The sequence below is a fragment of the Plodia interpunctella genome, chromosome 14, assembly GCF_027563975.2.
Source record: "Plodia interpunctella isolate USDA-ARS_2022_Savannah chromosome 14, ilPloInte3.2, whole genome shotgun sequence".
Lineage (NCBI taxonomy): Eukaryota > Metazoa > Arthropoda > Insecta > Lepidoptera > Pyralidae > Plodia > Plodia interpunctella.
The window spans coordinates 8,788,859-8,810,282 of record NC_071307.1 but is presented as its reverse complement, the minus strand read 5'-3'; the positions used below and the strand labels follow the sequence as shown (position 1 = coordinate 8,810,282).

Sequence of the window (21,424 nt, the reverse complement as noted above, 5' to 3'; positions counted from 1 at the left end):
GCGCAAATACAAAAGTCTTTTGTTGGACATTAACAAACATAAAGTTTACATTTATTCTGTAAACAAGCTAGCCTAAAAATAAGCCGTTACAAGGACAATATCGAATTGTTCCACTTAAATCACCTGGGTATAGGAAAATCAACTTACCTTGTGCGCCCTGGTCTGCTTCGTCCCGCCACCACTTGAATATCTGAGCGATGCGACTGAGCAGTGTGTGCATTAGGTCTAGTAGCTGAAATTAGATTTATTATATTGTTGTGAACCTTATGTCTCTAAGTAATAAGGATCTTTTTGTTCCTGAAAGTGTGTTATTGTACGCATTATCTTTCTGTTTATTTTGGAATCATTTTCTCTCTTTGATTTTGATATTGGCCTGCTTTGAAGACCTTTAAGATAAAAAATGTATAACTGCTAACTGAACTCCATACCCTCCTGTGAATGTCGTACGAGACGACTAAGGGACACATAGTCTTAGCAGATAAAATGAAACAACATTATTCTCAAGGGTTAACGTCAGACGAACCCCTTTTCTGACCGGCTCATTCATATCACAGCCGAATTATTAAAATTATTTTTTACGCTTAGAATAAAGTCCTGAATCGAACCGAAAATACACGAAGATAAGTGAGAGAGTGTGAGAGAGAAAGAGATAAGTGAGAGTGAGAGAGAGAGATAGTTGCTAGATATGGTGACGTACCTGTATGCTGACCATGTGGTACTGGTCGAGGGTGTCGACCTCCTCGTCGCTGGAGTCGTCTTGTCTGAGGCGAGAACGCGGTCTTTGATTGCGGCTGTCGCGGGCTGTTCGGGCTGGAAATAATAGTGACACATACAATATAACATTCCGGCTTCGCTCGAGTAAAACTATAATAAATAATACTTCTAAACTTTCCTAAAGAATCACACTATCTATTAAAAAAACCTGCATCAGAATCAGTTGTGTAGTTTTAAGATTTAAACATCCATAGGCACAGACAGAGAGAAGCGATTTTGTTTTATACTATGTAGTGATGATAATCACAAGTTTTGTTATACATTACGTTACATAAGTCATACATATATATTCGTTGTACATAAATATTTTTTGTATTAATTCTAATCGATGTACTTATTTTCGTGCTATCACTAAATAGTATAAAACAAATTCGATTCTCTGTGTACATTTAGATCTTTAAAACTACGCAACGGATTTTGATGCGGGTTTTTTTAAACGATATCGTGATTCAAGAGGTAGGTTTATAGCACCCATAGCCGAGGTAAGAAGTTAAATAAATAAATATATACGGACAAATCATACAGATTGAGCTAGCTCCAAAGTTCGAGACTTGTGTTATGGAATACTAATTCAACGATACTATATTTTATAACAAATACATATTCCATCATATCCATCATGAAAAGATCATTTCCCATCGTGACCCGACCGGGAATCGAACCCGGGACCTCTCGGTTCAGAGGCAAGCACTTTACCACTGCGCCACCGAGGTCGTCAAAAGTTACAAATAAACAAAAGCTAATTTAGAAAAAATAGACAAGAGTGTTACGTTGCAGCGCGGCGCCGGCGAGCAGCGTGACGGCGCGCACGGCGAGCGCACAGTTGTGCGGCGTCACGTGCGCCACGTCGCGCGCCACCAGCGACAGCGTCTCGCAGCTGCGCGCCAGCGCGTGCGCGCGTGCGCGCGCGCGCCCGGGCTCTGACCTCTTCACCTATATTACAGTAAATAGGCTAGCCGACCAATTTTTGTTTTGAAAACTATTATACAGGGTTACTGGTCTTACAAAGGCGCGTAAGGTACATAGAGACTAACATTTTTTGTTCTAAGACATTTGTCTAAACGTAATAAATAACAAAAAAAATACTCTATGTTCGATTCCGCTACATAACGCTACTGTACTGTCTCGTATTGCTCGGCTATTACATATAATTAAGATGTGTAGAATCGCAAATTAGATTGAATTTTTTTATATGAACGAAAAATAACTACGAATAACAAAAAATCGTAGAATAAAAGTTCCTTGTATTGATGTACCCGAGTAGTCTTTAGGAGATTTTGCGTTTGACACCTGTAACCCTGTACACTAGGTTTAACCCGCGATTACGCCTGCGTAAATTTCCCCCGGAAACAGTTATTTTTCCGAGATGAAAGGTACCCTATGTGCTTCTCCGTACTTCAAACTGCATGTATGCAAAATATCAAGAAGATTGGCTGAGTAGATAGAGCTGTGATAATAATGCATTTGCATAATGCTTTCAAAGATATGACAAAAATAAAATCACACATTTTCACGAGTCAGATTGGTATACAAACTCATATCGCACGAGTAGGATACGAACCTGAGAGCTTTCGATCCACAGATGTCTTAACCATTACACCACCACCGCTCCAGCGGTGTTCATCTTCTAAATGAAGCACCTGTTGCCTATATTCGTTAAAGCGTTAAGAATTTTCAAGCATTGTAAATTTCTGGACAATTCATAACATAACCTACAACTTAAACTCCTACACAGACACACACACTAACGCTATCATATTTTTACCAATTTATTTATATGCAGATAGATTAAAATATCCGTACTAATATTACAAACGCGAAAATCTGCGTTTCTATTATACTTTCACGACTTAATCTCTGGGCCGATTTTGATGAAATCTGGAATATACACAGTTAGGTCAAACATGGCCTATGTTTGACCGCAAGCAGAGCTCTAGGCTACAGCTAGTCACAATATATTACCACAATCCAGCCCTGTGTTTGCGGAGAATGCGACAGTTCGCTTTCAGAAGACACGCTCGTAGGGCGCCGCTCGCTCTCGTCTTCGGAACCTTCTGATCTGCTTGACGCTGGAAATATTATATCGACTGTTGATAGAAAATTCTACCTCTATTCCTCTGTCACTCTCACCAAAAATGTACTCGTGTAATTTGTGCTACCAAAGGTCTTAATACCTTAAACCTATCAATTTCCGCGCCCAGATCGGATGCGATCCTATTGTTGTTCAATTGTTTTTATCATCTCCAGGGTTAAATTCTAATAGAAATTTGATTGTGTGTATTTGATTAAAAAATTATCTTTATTCACGTGAACACGGAACAATATTTTTTTGTGAGGACATAGTTGGATGGGTGAAGGGCAACAGAGGCTACTTCTAGCGATCAAGCGAAGTCAATCCGCCGAATTTTGGCAGTTACGACGTATATTACTGGTTTTCAATTGTGGTAAAAAGATGCTCACATATACAAACTACTCAATGTACGTCCATTCGCGTCGGCATCTGTCTTAGTTCGCCGATAGTGTGTGTAAGACAAAACATAAAAAGATAAGGTGTTTAATTAAACAATTGTGCTGAAGTCTTCACCAATTGAGAGGTTAGACTATGAGCCTTATGTATTTAAAGATAAGGTTCATTATACTCACTGCTTTGCCCAGTGGCAGTAGGATAAACTCCTGCGCCGGCCGCCAATAACAGTGCAAATACTACGTCCCAATCGGCAGCGGTGTGTACATTTTGAGCTGAAGTCTTCACCAACTCGTAAAGGCCACATGATATCTGCAAATATTACAATAAAATAAACACATATATACGGATAAATAGACACACACACACAGATTGAGTTCACCCGAAAACAAAAGTTTGAGAATTAATTCTGTAATGTGATACTAACTGTTCGACTCGAAGCGATCGAACAGTTTCATGTTGATCAATATTTTTCACATTTCGGTATTTTAGTCGCATTAAAATCAGTTCGAATCCTACCATCGGCCAATCGACACTTTATGCAACTAATTTATAAACAATTTTTAAACTTTTATTTTATTTTTGTGTAATAAAATAAACCATTTAATATTTTTTATATATCTCGTGTTATTTAACTCAGTTCAATATTCTACCAATTAAAACTGTTTGGGTTAACTCTGATACGTTAGGGTGATCCAGAACACTAACTAATAAATATTATATTTCACTAGCAATCCGATCGCGACTTCGTCTACGGTAAAGAAAAATCTATGTTACTCCTAAAGGTCTGTCATATCTGTGTGCATTTTCAGTAACCTTGAAGTTAAAAACAAATATAAAATAAATAAAAATACAATCTTTATTTTAATATGGATTTTCCCCTTTGACATTATAATAAACCAAGTGGCAGAAAAACAATTTAGGAAGTTTATAGTCGATAACTTTGGCATTTTTTACGTTAGAATTTTTTTTTTCACTGCACAAATTTTACGAATTTAGAATGATGAAAGCCGTGTTGGTTTCCAAAGAAATCTACGTCAAAAAGAAGCAGAACAGAGCAGTCGCCGCGTGGTGGTCAGATCTCATCAGCCCAACTGCCATTCGTAGGAGGCGGGTAAGGGAGCAACTTACCACATCTGCTTGTTGATAGAACAGCTTGTAAGGCAGTTGGAAGAGCAGCGTCAGGTGATGCAGGGCCGTCGCCGCACAGTGGTCACATCTCATCAGTTTGGCTGCGGTACGTAGGAGGCAGGTAAGGGAGCGGGTTAGGGCTTCGCCCCCGCGTTGCGCTGTCCAGAGGACTACCAGACGGATGTGCGGTCCTGCGTCTTCCCATACTGTTAGAAGACGGTCCCTGAAGATGATAGATTATAATAAAAAAATATGTTTATGCGACAAAGAAACTACAAAATAAAATGACGACTGCGGTGGCGCAGTGGTAAAGTGCTTGCCTCTGAACCGAGAGGTCCCGGGTTCGATCCCCGGTCGGGTCATGATGGAAAATGATCTTTTTCTGATTGGCCCGGGTCTTGGATGTTTATATATGTATTTGTTATAAAATATAGTATCGTTGAGTTAGTATCCCATAACACAAGTCTCGAACTTACTTTGGGGCTAGCTCAATCTGTGTGATTTGTCCTAATATATTTATTTATTTATTTATTTATTAAAGAAACAAAACTGCAAGCGGGTCGTATTATATAGAAGTGTTTGCATTAAAATTCAGTCAATGGTCGACTACATTTCAAAGCAAACATACTGCTATATAATAAGTCTCACTTGCATATCTCATCGTGTTACAGAAACAAAACTTATCTGGTTCAGTGTAGGCGTCGCTACTGTTGAACAAATTTTTATTCTAATTCTAATATAATAAATGCGAAAGTTTGTATGTCACCACTTCACGCTCTATCTTCTCAAACAATCTTCTTGAAATTTTGCATACATGGTAGTTTGAAGTATGGAGAAGGAGACATAAAGTACCTTTCATCCGGGAACAATAACTGTTCCCGTGGGAAAACACGCGGGCGAAGCCGCAGGCAAATGCTAGTTTGGAAACAATAATGAGATTAATAAATTCAAGACTCGAGCTGGTACTGAACCCACGCCCCATCCCAACCGGGATAGTGTTCTTAGTTAATTATATTTATTTGTCGAAATTAGTTCAAAAGCATGACGTGTGTACCATAACCATTTAAAAATTTAGTTCAAAAAGTTGTCAATTTAGACCGGATCAAGCATTGTAGCGCGAAGATTGCTAACCCATCCGATCATGCGCGCGCGTGCGCAACGCAATGGATATTTATCCCAAGTTTGTCCCGTAAACGGGCCATAAAGGCTATATTTCATAACAATTTCAATCAGTAAATTAATAGAGTTGATCAATTAATGATCTATCGTGACTAGTTATGTATATAAACACCTTTATTCATTTCATTTCAAAGATAACAAAATAACTAAAGAAAAACAAGTAATGAAATGCCAAATGAAAAGATAAATCAAGCAATACTGGCATATACATACGGATTGGACCTGTCAGAAAAAAAAAATTAAATATAGAACAAAAAATAGGCGATGCGGCACATGAGAAAAAAAATATTTTAAATATAGAACAACAAAATAAACAATTCCGTTTCCACGGAGCATATAGAAAACTTATGATTGTCAATGTCCAAATATCCTGTTTACAAAAGAAAAAGAAGAAAACTAAAAACAAATGTAACGAACAGAGAAGACAGGAAGTTAGTATGAGATCGGATCTGTCTCGTACAAAGCGGCACATTATATGGGATAAAATATATTAGCGCTGTCTCGTTTTTCCTCGTGTAGTTTTAATATGCTTTTCTTTTTCTTGTATGAATGGAAACTATATATTATGATCTATATATTATGATTTTAGATTTTGTAAAATTATACGTACAATAATCATTATAGAATGTATGGTTGGTTATTTATGTTAGTCTGTAAGGTACTTCTATAATATGCGTCACTGGTATTTGTTTTAGCTTTGTTACTGTAATATGTGTACTAATATTGTTATGTAAAATAAAATTCTGATTGGGAGAGGCCGAGACACAAATAGCGCTAATTCATTCTATGCAAAGTGCGATTTGACAGGACCGTGGCAAGCGGAAATCGCTAAAATGGACGTATTTATTTTAAAACTTACCTATTTTGAATAAGAGTCTGCCCCAATAACTCCAAGAAGAAAATGGGAACATCTTCTAGCTGTGGATTCATTTGCAGACACTCTGCGTCCGGGGGCGTGCCCACGGTTATCATAGCTCGGATCAGCTCCTACAAAACAAGTAATTTCTCATCATCAACAGCCATTTTAATGAATGAATAAAAGAATGATATAATGAATGAATGAATGAACGAGTGAACGAATGAATTAATTCACCTCTCTCTCATCTGAGCCTTTTTCCCGGTCCTTCCTCAACGGTTGAACGTTTGTAATTTGGAACCACACAAACATTGAGTCACGTTTGTGATATTCTTAATATAATTCTTAGTATATTCTAACCTCAACTATTTCACTGAAAGTTAATTATTTAATGTTTGTAAGATCTTTTATATAAGATAAAAAATAAATAAAAAAACACGATTAGAAGCTGTATGATATGTGTTGGTCTCACCTGCAAGCTCTCCTGCTGCAGGAACTTGGTCTCGGTGACGAGCAAACCCGGGAGGTTGCATTTAGCGACGCATTCTGTTGCGACGTCTATTAGAGCTTTCTCGTGCGGAGTGGGGGCTCGCACGCCTGACAATATATCGTTGTAACATTATGGGCCTATTCCACTTCTGATGAAGCATATTATTTATTTTACGACGACCTCCGTGGCCTAATGGTCACCACGCCAGACTGCTACACTGGAGATCCCGGGTTCGATCCCCGGTCAGGTCAACATGGAAAATGATCTTTTTCAGATTGACCTGGGTTTTGGATGTTTATCTAATATGTATATGTTATAGAATACAGTTGAGTTAGTATCCCATAACACAAGTTTAGAACTTACTTTGAGGCTAACTTAATCTGTGTGATTTGTCCTTATATGTATTATATTCATTTATTTTGTGGCGACGACATCTACCACGCTATATGCACAACGGCGCAAATGTAAATACCGACCAAACGCAACGAATAACAAGCCACACAAGTGATCCACGACTCTACGGATAGATGGCACTACGGTCGACTCACTACTGGAAGCTAACAAGCCTAGACCGCGCAGACAGTGCGTTTTCGATTGGAAGCATACATACAACCTCCGACATGACACCGTCGGAGCCGTGCGGTTCCCCGGCGCAACACCTAGCCTGGCGGGAAGATCTTCCCTATGTGGCAGTCGAGCATATAATTACCTAGCTCCCGCTACAATTTTATTTCTCTATGATCTGAGTGTTTTCCCGGTCGCTACCTCAGCCGTTGAGCGTCGGAGCCTAGGGTCCGCTTTGCTACTTTTTCGTTTCCACTTCGCACGGTCTTCGACATTAATAGTTGTCAGACCATTGGCAACCATCGTCCTCGACGACATTTATTTATTTTATTAATCTAACAAAAATATAGTTACAAACACTATGGTTTATCTAGAAGCTTCACATTCGCATTAAAATTTAAAAAAAAAATTATCGCTGTATATCAAACAGATAGCGCTAAAAATTGTGTTGGTTAGGGTTAACTGGCAAATCACTTCAGGCAGATTTATCAAGCAGTTTATGTCAGATTACTGTACAAGCCCTAAGCCTTGAAAATAATATTGAGTATAAATGTTTAACAGTCTGTCTGTTTGTTAATCAAGAAAGTGATGATGGCGCTGTCTGGCCGGCAACACTATTCTATTACGTGTTGCAATGGCAAAAAAAATTATGCGTTTAAATTCAGTTTTCTACACTTTCTTTAGGACCTAAATTGCATATTATTGTTAGATCTTTTTTTATATTTATAATTTTTTATAGCTGTAACTATGTATGAATTGTTACCTGATTCACCCAAGGCGATGTAGGAATATATACTGGACAGTAGCCCCGCATCTGAACCGCGCGCCGCTTCGCGTATCAGAGACACCGTGCCAGTAGGAGATAGGTAATCTTCTACCTCTGTCATACACTGTAAAATCATAATATTGAAGTTGGGCGGACGAACGAGACGACTATGATACACAGGGCCTAGGCAGCCGATAGGAAATAATAGCATTCTCAAGGAGGTTTGACGTCAGACAGGCAAATGTAAATCCTCAGATAAAAGAATAGATTTTATCTGAGAATGATCTCAAAGGCCTTCTGCAAAGGCTCAGATTAACTGGGCTGTTGCCAACTAAGGAATATCAGTTAACTCGCGCCCCGAAGGGGTACAAATTTCATAACAATCAGTCCAGTAGATTTTGCATACAAAACAACAACAGACATACACACATACTGACAAACTTGCATTAATAATATTAGTAGAAAAAATAACAACATATAACCTTAGGTAAGAGTCGGCCGGCGTGCAGGATGTTGACGATCTCCAGCAGATGTCGCCACGCGCCGCGTGCGCAGTCGGCGTGGCGCGCCGTCACCGCGAATGCGCGCGTCAGCGCCACCTGGCTCTTGCTGGACTGGCCCAGTGCTACGCCTGCCAGCACAATCATTATCATACATTCTTATTCATAGATCTACGAAGCAAAATTAAGGGGGAGACGCCGTATTGTCAATTCTCTAAAGTTGTGTGAAGATACGCGGGGCTGAGGCAGACGAGTGAGGGAATGACTTTATCACTTTCCGATTGCGGGATCCGTATTCCGAAATACGAGAAAAATCTCTAGGTTACAGCGCTTTCCCTTAGTTAACTTTTACTGTCTGATAACTAGAGATGCCGACGACATCGAAGTTGAGACCAACAATTATGTAAGCGATCCCTGGCCTCCAAAGGTTGTGAAAGAAACCTAAAAACGCTCAGATGAAGAAGACTTACTGATAGCATCGAAGTTGAGACAAAAAAGTTGGAAAACGAAAGGCTGAGGAAGAAACCGGGAAAAAGACTCACCGATAGCAATATAATTGGTGTTCTGTTGCGCCAGCAGGCCGGTGAATTTGCACAGCGTCAGCAGCAGCGAGTCCAGCGTGAGCGAGTCGGGCGGCAGCTTGGCGACGAGCGCGGCGCAGCGCTCGAGGCCGCACAGCGCTTGCAGCGCGAAGCTGTCGCGCACGTTGTTGCTCGCGACTTCCTCCGCGGTCGGCGCGGGCGCGCGCTCGAATGCCGCCGACAGGGCTGCCACCTGTGACCAGTTTGTTTGTTTGTTTTATATGAGAAAAAAAACTACGCTTCGCGAAAAGTCGTAGAATAAAAGTTGCTTGTTTTGATGTACCCAAATAGTCTTCAGGAGGATTTGCGTTTGATACCAGTAACCCTGTACCCAACCAAGTGTAATGTTGTCTTGTACGAATGGGCAAACTCAGGAAATTCTGGCTTAATGTCGTCAAGGATGCGTGCCAATAAGTGCCAATGTTCTGACAACTATTGATGCCGACGACCGTGCGACGAATAAGTAGAAAATCCGACTCCGCGCTCCGACACTCAACCGCCTGGGGAAGCAAGTGAAGAATTCCATGGGCAAATGAAAACTCACAGTAGGCGGACAAGCGGCGGCGAACAGTCTAGCATTGTGTGTGTGGTGGGGCGGGGCGCCCCTGTAGCGGGCGGCGGCCGCGCCCCCGCGCCGCTGCAGCACCCGCCACAGGTACGCGTCACGCACCGGGCCCACGCGCTCCGCCGGCATCACCATTTCCTCATTCCTAAAAAAAAAATCACAATATCAAAAGTATTCAGATATTAAACATTCACTCACAGGCACTTTGTCGAATCAATTTTTTTACCCCCGACGCAAAAAGAGGGCTGTTATAAGTTTGACCGCTAAGTGTGTATGTCTGTCACCGTAGCTCATCAAGGGATGCGGTTGTGTTTATTTGATAGCTAGATAAATTTTTATGCGGCGATTCGAAAATCGGTACAGCCGTTCAAAAGTTGTAGCGAAATGAATATTGAAAGTCGGGGTTTTTTTTAATTTGTATCACAAATTAGTAAACTAACCAGCTGAACAAGATTCAAGATTTTACCATACACATTCACAAAACGAGTTACCAGCATTCCTGGAGCTGACACCACAAGCGAAAAAGACATTTAAAGCCGGGTCCGCAGCGCCATTTTTGTAACAAAACATGTTACAAAAACAAATTAGGAAACCCGTCCGTCCGCCGCGGCTACTGTTGCTATGTTTGTGTACTGCATATTGCGCTGTGCTGCCCTACGTCTTTCTTCAGTGAGCGCTAACACAGAATGAGTCACTTCCCTCCCCGCACGCGAACGCGGGGGATATTATCCATTCGGTTCAGAAAACATGTTTTTGTTATTTTTCTAACATAACTGTTAGGCCACGCCCCTAATCTGTTAAGAAAACATATGTTTTTGTGTTAGCTAACACGAAAACACGGCGCTGCGGTTCGTACTTTACGTATACACGATAGTATTGTACCAATGGTCCAAGCCAGTTCAAAACGTCGTATTACCGATGTACAGTCGACTGTACATCGGTAATACGACAAGCTACCTTTGAAGGATCTTTATGCCGCGATAATGGTAATAGGTGCGAATTTGCATAGAATTTGGTTAGCCTGATGTGTTGTCGACTGTAACATTATAGAGAATGCTCGGAAATGGTCATTAAATTTTTTCAGAAATTCCAGATATACAATGACAATTTATTTAGAGAATCTCCGGAAATTTTCAACGCTAGAAAGTATACTTAAATCAAGCAACAACGGCATTCCCAAAGAGGGTAGACTTTTCTAACATAACTGTTAGGCCACGCCCCTAATCGATTAGTAAACAATGTTTTTGTGTTATCTAACACGAAAACACGGCGCTGCGGACCCGGCTGAAGAGAAAAAAACCTAACAACACTACAGATAAAGTTAACAAACCTAGCTAATATTAGTATATAGACGCCACGAAACTTTCATACTATTTACTTACTTAATGAAAAATTCGCCATAGGAAAACTACACGACTCACTTGATAGAATGGAAGATAGCCTCCAACATCGGCTGGGGGAAGTCCCCGACGCCGTTACATCCCCTAAGGTTCTTCACGAAGTCCTCCACTGTCATCGGCACGTTAAGTTTCTTCGCGTTGTGGTTGTGTTGGTCCATATTCAGCATGATCACTGCGTACGCGAGCCGGAACGCGGCGTCCGTGTTCGCGAACGGTTCGCCGTTCGTTGTCTATACGATGAAAATTTTAGATTGTTTAAAATGTTATGTTATGATTGTTTATGGATGAAAAAAGTTGAAACTACTTGAAATGATCGCGAACGCTATGACGATTTTTTTTAAATTTTACTAATATTTTTGGAGCCCTAACTGTTGTTTTGTGAAGCACTAGGACTTCACAGATCACATTTTGAGAGCCTCTGATTTATCTATGGCTAATGTAACAAAGGTATTTATATAACATATATTTACTAGCTGCGCCCCGGGGCTTCGCTTCCGTGGGAATTTCGGGATAAAAGTACCTTATGTGTAATTCCAGTCCCTTTTTTCCTTCCATTCCATTTGTCTACTCGTGTACCAAATTTCATAACAATCGGTCCAGTCCATTTTACGTGAAAGAGTCACAAATATCCTCACAAACTTTCGCATTTATAATATTAGCAGGATATCCATGAGCCCATCTAAATTGGACTTATTAAATTTTTTGGCCACTCACATGCCACCTCTCAGCGAACCGCTCCATCACGAGGAATATGAGCGGCGCCTCCCCTGGCAACCTGAAGGTCTCCAAGTAAAGCCGCAGGGCCTGGTCGATGCGGAGCCCTTTGAAGTCGAAACTGTCCGCAAAAGCGCTCAGGACGCTTGGTCCATCGTCTTCGCCGCGCGATGAACGCTTGCAAATATATTCGCCTGTAGGAAGATTACAAAATCAAAATCAAATCATTTATTCAGAAATTAGGCCTTCACAGGCACTTTTTCATGTCATATTCTAAATCAAATGATATTTACTAAAGCTACAAACTACTAGCATTTCGGAACGACCACTGCTGAGAAGAAATGGCGAAAAAAACTCATTCAGTGTTGTACTGAATTATGTAATACGCCATATTATATAAATTAAATAATTATTGCATGTATTAAACACTAGATGTTGCCAGGCGCTTCGCTCCCGTGAGAATTTTGAGATAAAATATAGCCTATAGCAATCTTGGATAATGTACCTTTCTAATGGTGAAAGAATTTTTGAAATCGGTTCGGTAGTTTCGGAGATTACCCGCTTCAAACATCAAACTCACAAACGCTTACCTCTTTATAATAGCATGAATGTAATTATATAACAATTATAATATGTATAAAAGAGAAACAAATCAGTTTAAGTATATATACATACAAGAAATAGAAAGCCACAGGCTTTTTTTACATAATCAAATAAATTATATAGTATTTTTTAAAACTAAAAACTAAAAACATTTCGGGACAAACTTTGGAATTAGTTTAAAATTACAAAACTGACAAAGATGAGTTGTTTACTGAAAAAAATGCTTAAAAGTTATTAGTTTGATTAAACTAATTATGAATTAGAAGAGTGACTGATGGGAAAAGACCACAAATCTGTCGGCTTTCGATAAGGAATGGCAACAACTGGCGAGGAATAGAAGTGATTGGAAACAAAGAGGGGAGGCTTTTGCCCAGCAGTGGGTCCTGAGAGCTACATAAAAAAAACTAATTATGTAGTTTCAAAATGTGAAAAGTCCACATACCAATCATTTTCTTGTCCAAATCTGGATTTTCTCTGAGGAAAACGGCGACCTCATTAGGGTCCAGTGGTGTGGCCAAGACTCCGTGCTCTTGTAGAAACTCTATACCGCGCTCTGACTTCTGATTGAAGAGTTCCGTGCCTTGAGTCACCCACTGAGAGAAATATTTTTATGAAAGTCCGGCGCTTCGCTACAGTGTCAATTATGAAATAAAATATAGCCTATAGCAATGTTGGATACTGTACCTTTCTAATGGTGAAAGAATTTTTGAAATCGGTTCGGTAGTTTCGGAGATAACTAAGTGATTTCATTAATAAGTGTAATATGCTATAACAAACAATATTATATCTTACCTTTTTCATATTTCGAATATTATCCAGCTCGGCTTCCGTTGGCAGTTCGGCGGTAGTCGGCCTATGTCTACCCTGTCGACTCCCGCCAAAATACTGACTGATATCGTGTGTCACGTGATCACTGACCACGGACGCGTCATCCATCCCCCCCAACTCTAAAGAAACATGGCCGCCACGTCCGTATTTTATCTCCACTTCCTCCACACTACCTATCTCTGTCTCACTCTTATTCTCCGCCTTCTGATTAGTACCAATCTCGATCGCTTCTATTACAGTCATAAGCGCTTCCAATGACACGGAATTCACGTTATATGAAGTCGAAGACACAACGTTTCTCGACAGCAATTTTGTTAATTCTTCGAAGATATTCGTGCAATATATATCGCAATCGTAATTTAGATACAGTTCAGTACATAGGCCGGGTATTCTGAACATCTGGCATAGACTTTCTAGTGCTAAATTGTGTATTTCTTTTAGTTCGTATATAGCTTTAGTCGTGTCGACGGATATTATTTCTATAATTTTCTTGAAAAACGCCTCCATTTGGTATTTGAGGTGGAATCGAAGTGCCTCGAAGAGCAGGAAGGAAACTTGCAGGTCTAACGCGAATATTGATATTCTTTCTGTGCTTAGTAACTGTGGACAATAACAAACATATTCAAATATTTTAATTGTTCCGCATATTAATGGTCGATTGCTAGAGAGTAATTTTTGCGTCGCGTTAGTAATTTACGATCTCAGCATCAATTTGTCCTCACACAAAAGCTCAAAATTCTTAGCATTTTTTTTATTACAACGTAATAATTACGCTCGTCCAATCGCGGTCTTTGCGTTCTTAGGTTTACAAAAAAATATATTATACTCACGCTCAACAGATTCCTGCAAAGCGGATCTTTAATCAAGTACAGTAACGACGGATATCCGGCCAAGTGGTCGGCGCCGACTTCCAGCGCCGTGCCCACCAGACTGAGTCCCAGGTGGACCATAGCCGATGTGTTCTGGGCGTCCAGGGGGTTGCAGAGAGATATCAGGAACCTGGAGGCAGAGATTCTTTTCATAATACTGAGCAATCAAACAGGCATGCGGCCCACCTGATGGTAAGTGGTCACCGCGGCCTGTGGACGCCTGCAACACTAAAGGTGTCGCACGCGCTATGCCGGCCCTCATCATCATATCGAGTGTGTTATTGCTAACACAAGTCATCTGACATGACTTTTACGACTACTTACCGCCATCTAGTGGCAGGTAGTCGCATACACACTAGGGAACTAAACTGTCCACCAGTGTGCAGGTTTCCTCACGATGTTTTCCTTCGCCGGAAACAAGTGGTGGTCTATTAAAAAACTACTATATATAAGTCAGATTGGTATACAAACTCATACGGCACGAGTAGGATACGAACCTGAGACCTTTCGATCCATAGGCGTCTTAACCATTACACCACCACCGCTTCCGATGCCGGTCCTTAATAGATATTTTCCCGCCCTTTTTTAAGAGCTCCACTCTAGTCCCAAGGATTAATCATGGCAGAGAGCATTCTTCATCTCATTCTTTTTATCAACACAGAACTTTGGGCTCCAAAGTGTGAGAATGAATGCGCCGTTGGTGGCGAGAGGAGAGGCATTGGAATGTGGCCGTTGGCATCAAACAGATTCCAGTGTTTCATTTCATTTACATTTGTGACTTCCATAGACTAATGATCGTCATGCCGGACTACACTGGAGATCCCAGGTTCGATACCCGGTGAGGTTAAGATGGAAACTGATATTTTCAGATCGACCTGGGTCTTGTATGTCTACCTATATGTGTATGTTATAAAATATAGTGTCGTTGAGTTAATATCCCATAGCACAAGTTTCTCGAACTTCTGTGCGATTTATCCACGCATATTTATTGATTTACGAGAATAATAGCTATTTCCGGGACGATAGGTAAGTACATTTAAAGTAGTAAGGATTTGCATGCCTTGCCATAAGCTGGAACACATGTACCTTATATGAAATTGTAACACCTTTATACTGTATTCTAGCAAATAAATATTGATTGATTGATTACCCTATGTCCGTCTCCATACTCTTAATTATATATATGCCAAATTTCAAAAAGATTGCTTGAGTAGATAACGCGTGAATACGGTAACAAACAAACGTATACTTCCACATTTATAATACTAGTTGGGATTCATAAAACTACATGGAAAAATAGTAAAAACAAATATTATCGATGACAACTGACTTACCTGAACAGCTCTCTGACGCAGACCAGCCCATACGGTTGCAGATGTGTCGCGTCTTCCTGTGGTGTGAACCTGAAATCAAAACGACCGTTAATCCCATTCATTCTACAGCAGAAAAAAGATTTCTGATGATGAGCATAGGCCCTATGCCTCGAAACCGTTTTTTGTTTAGAAATAGAAAAAGAAATATTCAGAGCACAGTAAATGAAAAAAAGATTTAATCAACCAGTGTGCAGGTTTCCTCACGATGTTTTCGTTCACCGGAAGCAAGTGGTGGACGATGAAAACTATTATACATGAGTTAGATTGTGGTGACATGTGGCACAAATAGGATTCGAACTTGGGACCTTTCGCTCCACAGGCGGACGTCTTAACCATTACACCACCACCGCTTCAAGCGGCATGTTTACATAACATCAATATTCACGAACAAATCACGATGTTCAAAACACATTACCTAATGCCTCTCGGGTTTACATACTCTTCAAGTTTATCTTCTGTCTCCGTCTTCTTCTCTTGTTTCCCTTCCTCGGGCTGGTCGGGGGCGGGGTCGGGCGGCGGGGACGCGGGAGGGGTCTTACAGGAGGGGTCTAGTACAGCTTTAGTCTCCGCTGCTTCGGACTCCGGGGCTACGGTATCTGAAACAGATGTATCAGATACCGATGATATATAATTGTCTTGCCTTCTTTATCTTATGACAGGCTAACAAGAAATAGGCAAGAATATCTAACATACAAGGTTACAGGTATCAAACGCAAAACCTCCTAAAGACTACTTGGTTACATCAAAACAAGCAACTTTTATTCTACGACTTTTGCGATTCTACCCATCTATGTAATAGCCAAGCAACACGAGACAGTACAGTAGCGCTATGTAGCGGAATCGAACATAGAGTTAACGTTTTATAGACACGACATTAAAACTTAAAAAAAGAAAATTTTTGTATTTATTACGTTTAGACAAAAGTCGTGGAACAAAAGATGTTAGTCTGTATGTACCTTATGCGCCTTTGGAAGGCGCAATTGAACAACGGCAATAATGGCGTAAGTGCCGGGCGCCGTAAGGTCCCTTTTGACGACCACATATGTTAGAAGTTTGATCCCCTGTTTTCTCAATAAAACACAACAAATAAACAGAGCCTCTTTTTCACTGCTTTCTTTGTATGCGTTTCTTTTTTGCAATAAAGAGTTTATGAACATACATAACATATAAATAAATAAATATATTAGGACAAATCACACAGATTGAGCTAGCCCCAAAGTAAGTTCGAGACTTGTGTTATGGGATACTAGCTCAACGATACTATATTTTATAACAAATACACATATAGATAAACATCCAAGACCCGGGCCAATCAGAAAAATATTTTCCATCATGACCCGACCGGGGATCGAACCCGGGACCTCTCGGTTCACTGGCAAGAACTTTACCACTGCGTCACCGAGGTCGTCAAGGTTGGTGAATGTCGATAATGCTTCTTCACAGCTGCCACTGCCTTCCTCACGTCATACCTGTCTCAGTCCTCTGCGGGTCCTGTCTCGCGTCAGCCACACACTTTTCCAGCAACAGAGTGATGGGCGCGTCCGCACTCGCCAGGTCCATGGACGAATGTCGCGCGTGCTTCTTTTCAACTGGCTCAATTGTTATTTCGGCTTCGTTCAGTAGATTCTTGTCTTGGCTGTGGGTAGGAAATTAGAGCAGTGTTTCTTATACATTTCGAATACTAGCCAGGCTAAACAATATTCGTTGACAAAATCATCAATATATATATATATATAACTCTTCCGTTACTGAGTGACTGGCTGACTGACAGACAACGCACAGTCGAAACTAACGGGCGTTGAAAGCTGAAATTTGGTGTGTAAGTTCCTAGGCCAATGTAGGGGAGCACTATAAGAAGGAATTTCCTGAAATTCCCACGGGAAACGGATTTTTATTCACGTACGAAGTTGTGGGCTATAGCTAGTTAGTAATATAATTAAAATAAAACATTTGACGACCTCGGTGACGCAGTGGTAAAGTGCTTGCCTCTGAACCGAGAGGTCCCGGGTTTGATCCTCGGTCGGGTCATGATGGAAAATTATCTTTTTCTGATTGATCCGGGTCTTGGATGTTTATCTATATATGTATTTGTTATAAAATATAGTATCGTTGACTTAGTATACCATAACACAAGTCTCGAACTTACTTTGGGACTAGCTCGATCTGTGTGATTTGTCCTAATATATTTATATTAGAAACATTATTGAAACGTACACTCTGCGAAAAGCCATGACAGTTTGGAAAGAAAAGATGAGAAAGTTAACAAAACGGGACATTTTTATTGCCATATACCAAATAGAATGGCCGAGATTGGTTTTATAAACCGATTCGAACTGGGTGTTTATAACACCCAGTGTTGCTAGCCATTAGGAGACAGTACTCATTCATAGTCTTCGCTTTATTGATAGACTGTAACTATAATATATTAAAACTATTATAATAGATAGGACATAAGTCATATACAGTGCAAAAACAGTATAAATAAAATGTGTTGATTTCAGGCATAGTCCATAGTACCTATTAGTAATACAAAAACTTAACTTCTATATTAGTAACAAACACGACAATTAATATTTATGTCTGTCTTTGTTCATGTATCTTCCATATAGAATTCACTTGCTTCCAGTGAAGGAAAACATCGTGAGGAAACCTGTACACTGTATGACGTTGAGTGTATAAGCGATTTGTCACACGAGGGGGGTGTCCACAGTTCACAGAAACACTCTTCATCGAAAGCACATTCCGCCGAAATTTATTTTTTTTTTGGTTTCTCGAAATCTAGATAAGCTTGAATTAAAATAATCGGTAAATTCCTAAGGCAAATTCAGTTCTTTTTGAGATAATTAGATTAGGTAAGAACATGATAAAGTTTAAGTAACTTAAGATATACAAAAATTTTCGGCGAAACGTGCTTTCAATGAAGAGTGGTACTGTGAACGTTGGAAATAACACACTCCATAAGAAAATAAGAATAACATACTTGTGTCTGTTTATAAGACTGTCAGTTTCGGATTCCGTCTGAACGACAGGCTCAGTTACTGAAATCTTCCTCTCCAAAGAGTTGGTATCTGAAACAATTCCTTCATTAAATAAAACAATACCTACATTCTGTTGGAAATTACATTCAGTCATAAAAAAATACACAAGAAATAATATAGCATTAGTACATTTAAAGAAACACAAAATAGGCTTAAAAATACATTTATGATTATGAGATCATGTACAATAATTCAGTTTAATACATATATAATCATAATTTAATTTAACCAAGTATATTTTGATAGGTACTCATCTATCTACAGCATAAAAAACAATCCTACTAATTCTACTCATATTATAAATACGAAAGTTGTGAGGATGTATGTGTGTATGTTTGTTACTCTTTCGTGCAAAATCTACTGGATGGATTGTTATGAAATTTGGATATACATACAAATAAACTAACAAAAAACAGGACCAAAAAAAAATTATTGTAATAAATATTCTTGATTATTTGCAGATATGTACCTTTTAATACCTTATAATATCATTAAAAATTAACTCCCAAAAAATCTCAATAGATGGCGCTAGTGTCATTTTAAAACTCGCTATGGTTTGTCTTTGGCAATGTTACATAGTCTGACATAAATACCGACTTTTCAAAAAAGGGTGTTTGCCGCTTTGATGGCACGCGCGCTCTCGGGCGCGCGGGGTATGGTTATCAAGACATACTCAACACATAATTTTTTGATCAGAGAGGCTGTTGGCTACCCCTCATGTACCGGCGCCTCCTCTGCCATAAAAGTATTTATATTATACTAGCCGCGCCCCGGGGGGCTTCACTCCCGTGGGAAATTTGGGATAAAAAGTACTGTGTTATTCAAAGTTACATTCTGCCCGTATACCAAATTTTATAAGAATTGATCCAGTAGATTTTGCGTGAAAGAGTAACAAATATACATACATACACATAAACTTTCGCATTTATAACATTATAGTAGAGATGGAGAAAGATTCTGAATTTACAAAATTACAAGCTTTTATTTAATTTCAAAAGATAATAAACTCTCCCATCATTATATATTTATGAAACTGTTACTTTTGTAATAAAGAATATTCATTTATTTCACCATGTAGAGAGTCAACGTCGCTCAGACAAGCTACTCCTAGTACATACAAATACTATATTTCAACACAAGAGTGTTTACGCAATGGCGCCAAAATTAAATAAATAAATATATTAGGACAAATCACACAGATTGAGCTAGCCCCAAAGTAAGTTCGAGACTTGTGTTATGGGATACTAACTCAACGATACTATATTTTATAACAAATACATATATAGATAATCATCCAAGACCCGGGTCAATGAGAAAAAGATCATTTTCCATTTTCCATCATGGGATCGAACCCGGGACCTCTCGGTTGAGAGGCAAGCACTTTACCACTGCGCCAGAAAAAATTGTCGTCGTCAAAAATTTTAAAAATTGCCTAAAAATATACGAAATGCTAAGAATTGCTCCAATTACTTATTGACAAAGCATATTATTCGGTCAATGAATACCTTAATGACAAATTTGACTAAGTAATTAATTAATTTACTAATTGAATATTTTATTTCCATAATTGATATTTATATATACTTGACATAATAGATTACCTATAGTTTATTGTTTTATAACGTAATAAATGTAGTGACACAAATTTATCAAATAGGATAAATTTTGTATGCCTTATGGTGGAACATAGAGAAAACCGCTGTTGTATACCATCTACTGTACTACCTATGTTCACGAAATAAATGAATTTGAATTTCACTTGTGTTTTGTCCCATGTCCATATTTAATTGACTGAGATCAAACCTTGCAAGTTAAATCTCACCTACTACCACTTGTCCTGCATAGTTGAAACATTGCAGTGTGGTTGTCGTTGCGTCACAATGGCGCAATGTGATTGGTTCGCTGCTTCTCACTTCGAATCGATTCGATGGTGAGAAGCGAAACGCACTTCGCCCACAGGTCACGTGTCTTGATGCGAGTCAAAAATTTTTTACCCATAACAAAAAGTGCACAACGCCGCTAAAGATGTTTTCACTTCAAAAACACTCACTGTGGACAGCAGCTAGGCGCTTGGTGGTCTTGTCCCGCTTGTTGAGCGAGAGGCCCTGGCTCGCGAATGTGGCGGCGGTGTCCTCCGCCGGGAACTGCGGCAGCCGCATGAAGATCAGCTGCGTCATGTCGCGGAGGCACTGCTCCGCGTTGCGGCGAAGTAGTTCTGATGGGTGAAAATTAAAATAATATAATTACCTACTTTATTATTTGAATTACGAATTCTATATATTTTTTCGAAAAAACAAAGCTAAGTATTCTAAACTGATAGTAAAATTATGTGAAAAATGTCTGAAGACATTTCTGGGTGGTTCTCAGAGCGTTACGACCGCTGCGACCGCGCTGTCATTTCAATTTTTCATATTTTAACAAAGATCAGAATTTGTTTTACTATCTGACGTTAAAATAATTAATCTGTACTGTGGTAATGTCAGTTTTATGGATGATATTGGAAATGATTCCTTATTCATGAAAATTTATGGATATTATGAGAGAGAAATTTATTCAGAAATTAAACTTTACAAGCACTTTTCTTATTTCTCTTCTATTTACGAAATTTGCTTTCATTGTTTGATACAAAAAGCTAGAAACTACTAGCATGTCTACAAATCTACAATTGACCTTGTAAATGCAACAAAAAGATAATCAGGTTGCAAGCAAAAGTCTATTATCTGGGTCAA

At 39.4% G+C, this 21,424-nt stretch overlaps 1 protein-coding gene and 1 non-coding gene across 3 annotated transcripts in view; one reads left to right on the top strand and one right to left on the bottom strand.

Moving 5' to 3' along the window:
• Positions 1-21,424, bottom strand: part of garz (gartenzwerg) — a 32,089-nt gene that overhangs the window by 8,805 nt on the left and 1,860 nt on the right. Inside the window, exons 4-25 of one of the 2 annotated variants that reach the window (XM_053755232.2) lie at positions 20,746-20,910; positions 18,638-18,725; positions 17,127-17,293; positions 16,073-16,253; positions 15,619-15,687; positions 14,246-14,414; positions 13,380-14,015; positions 13,030-13,180; positions 11,985-12,178; positions 11,292-11,500; positions 9,850-10,015; positions 9,267-9,498; positions 8,707-8,855; positions 8,222-8,348; positions 6,877-7,001; positions 6,408-6,535; positions 4,370-4,592; positions 3,418-3,550; positions 2,737-2,843; positions 1,545-1,707; positions 698-810; positions 148-232 (exon numbers count right to left, since the gene is read on the bottom strand). In XM_053755232.2, coding sequence (XP_053611207.1) covers positions 148-232; positions 698-810; positions 1,545-1,707; positions 2,737-2,843; positions 3,418-3,550; positions 4,370-4,592; positions 6,408-6,535; positions 6,877-7,001; positions 8,222-8,348; positions 8,707-8,855; positions 9,267-9,498; positions 9,850-10,015; positions 11,292-11,500; positions 11,985-12,178; positions 13,030-13,180; positions 13,380-14,015; positions 14,246-14,414; positions 15,619-15,687; positions 16,073-16,253; positions 17,127-17,293; positions 18,638-18,725; positions 20,746-20,910 — 3,780 coding nt within the window. The remainder of the gene's footprint in view (positions 1-147; positions 233-697; positions 811-1,544; positions 1,708-2,736; positions 2,844-3,417; positions 3,551-4,369; positions 4,593-6,407; positions 6,536-6,876; positions 7,002-8,221; positions 8,349-8,706; positions 8,856-9,266; positions 9,499-9,849; positions 10,016-11,291; positions 11,501-11,984; positions 12,179-13,029; positions 13,181-13,379; positions 14,016-14,245; positions 14,415-15,618; positions 15,688-16,072; positions 16,254-17,126; positions 17,294-18,637; positions 18,726-20,745; positions 20,911-21,424) is intronic. The other variant, XM_053755233.2, reaches the window with a different exon arrangement.
• LOC128675692 (U11 spliceosomal RNA) lies at positions 19,299-19,428 on the top strand. The gene has a single exon (XR_008405326.1). It is a non-coding gene; the product is annotated as a U11 spliceosomal RNA (small nuclear RNA).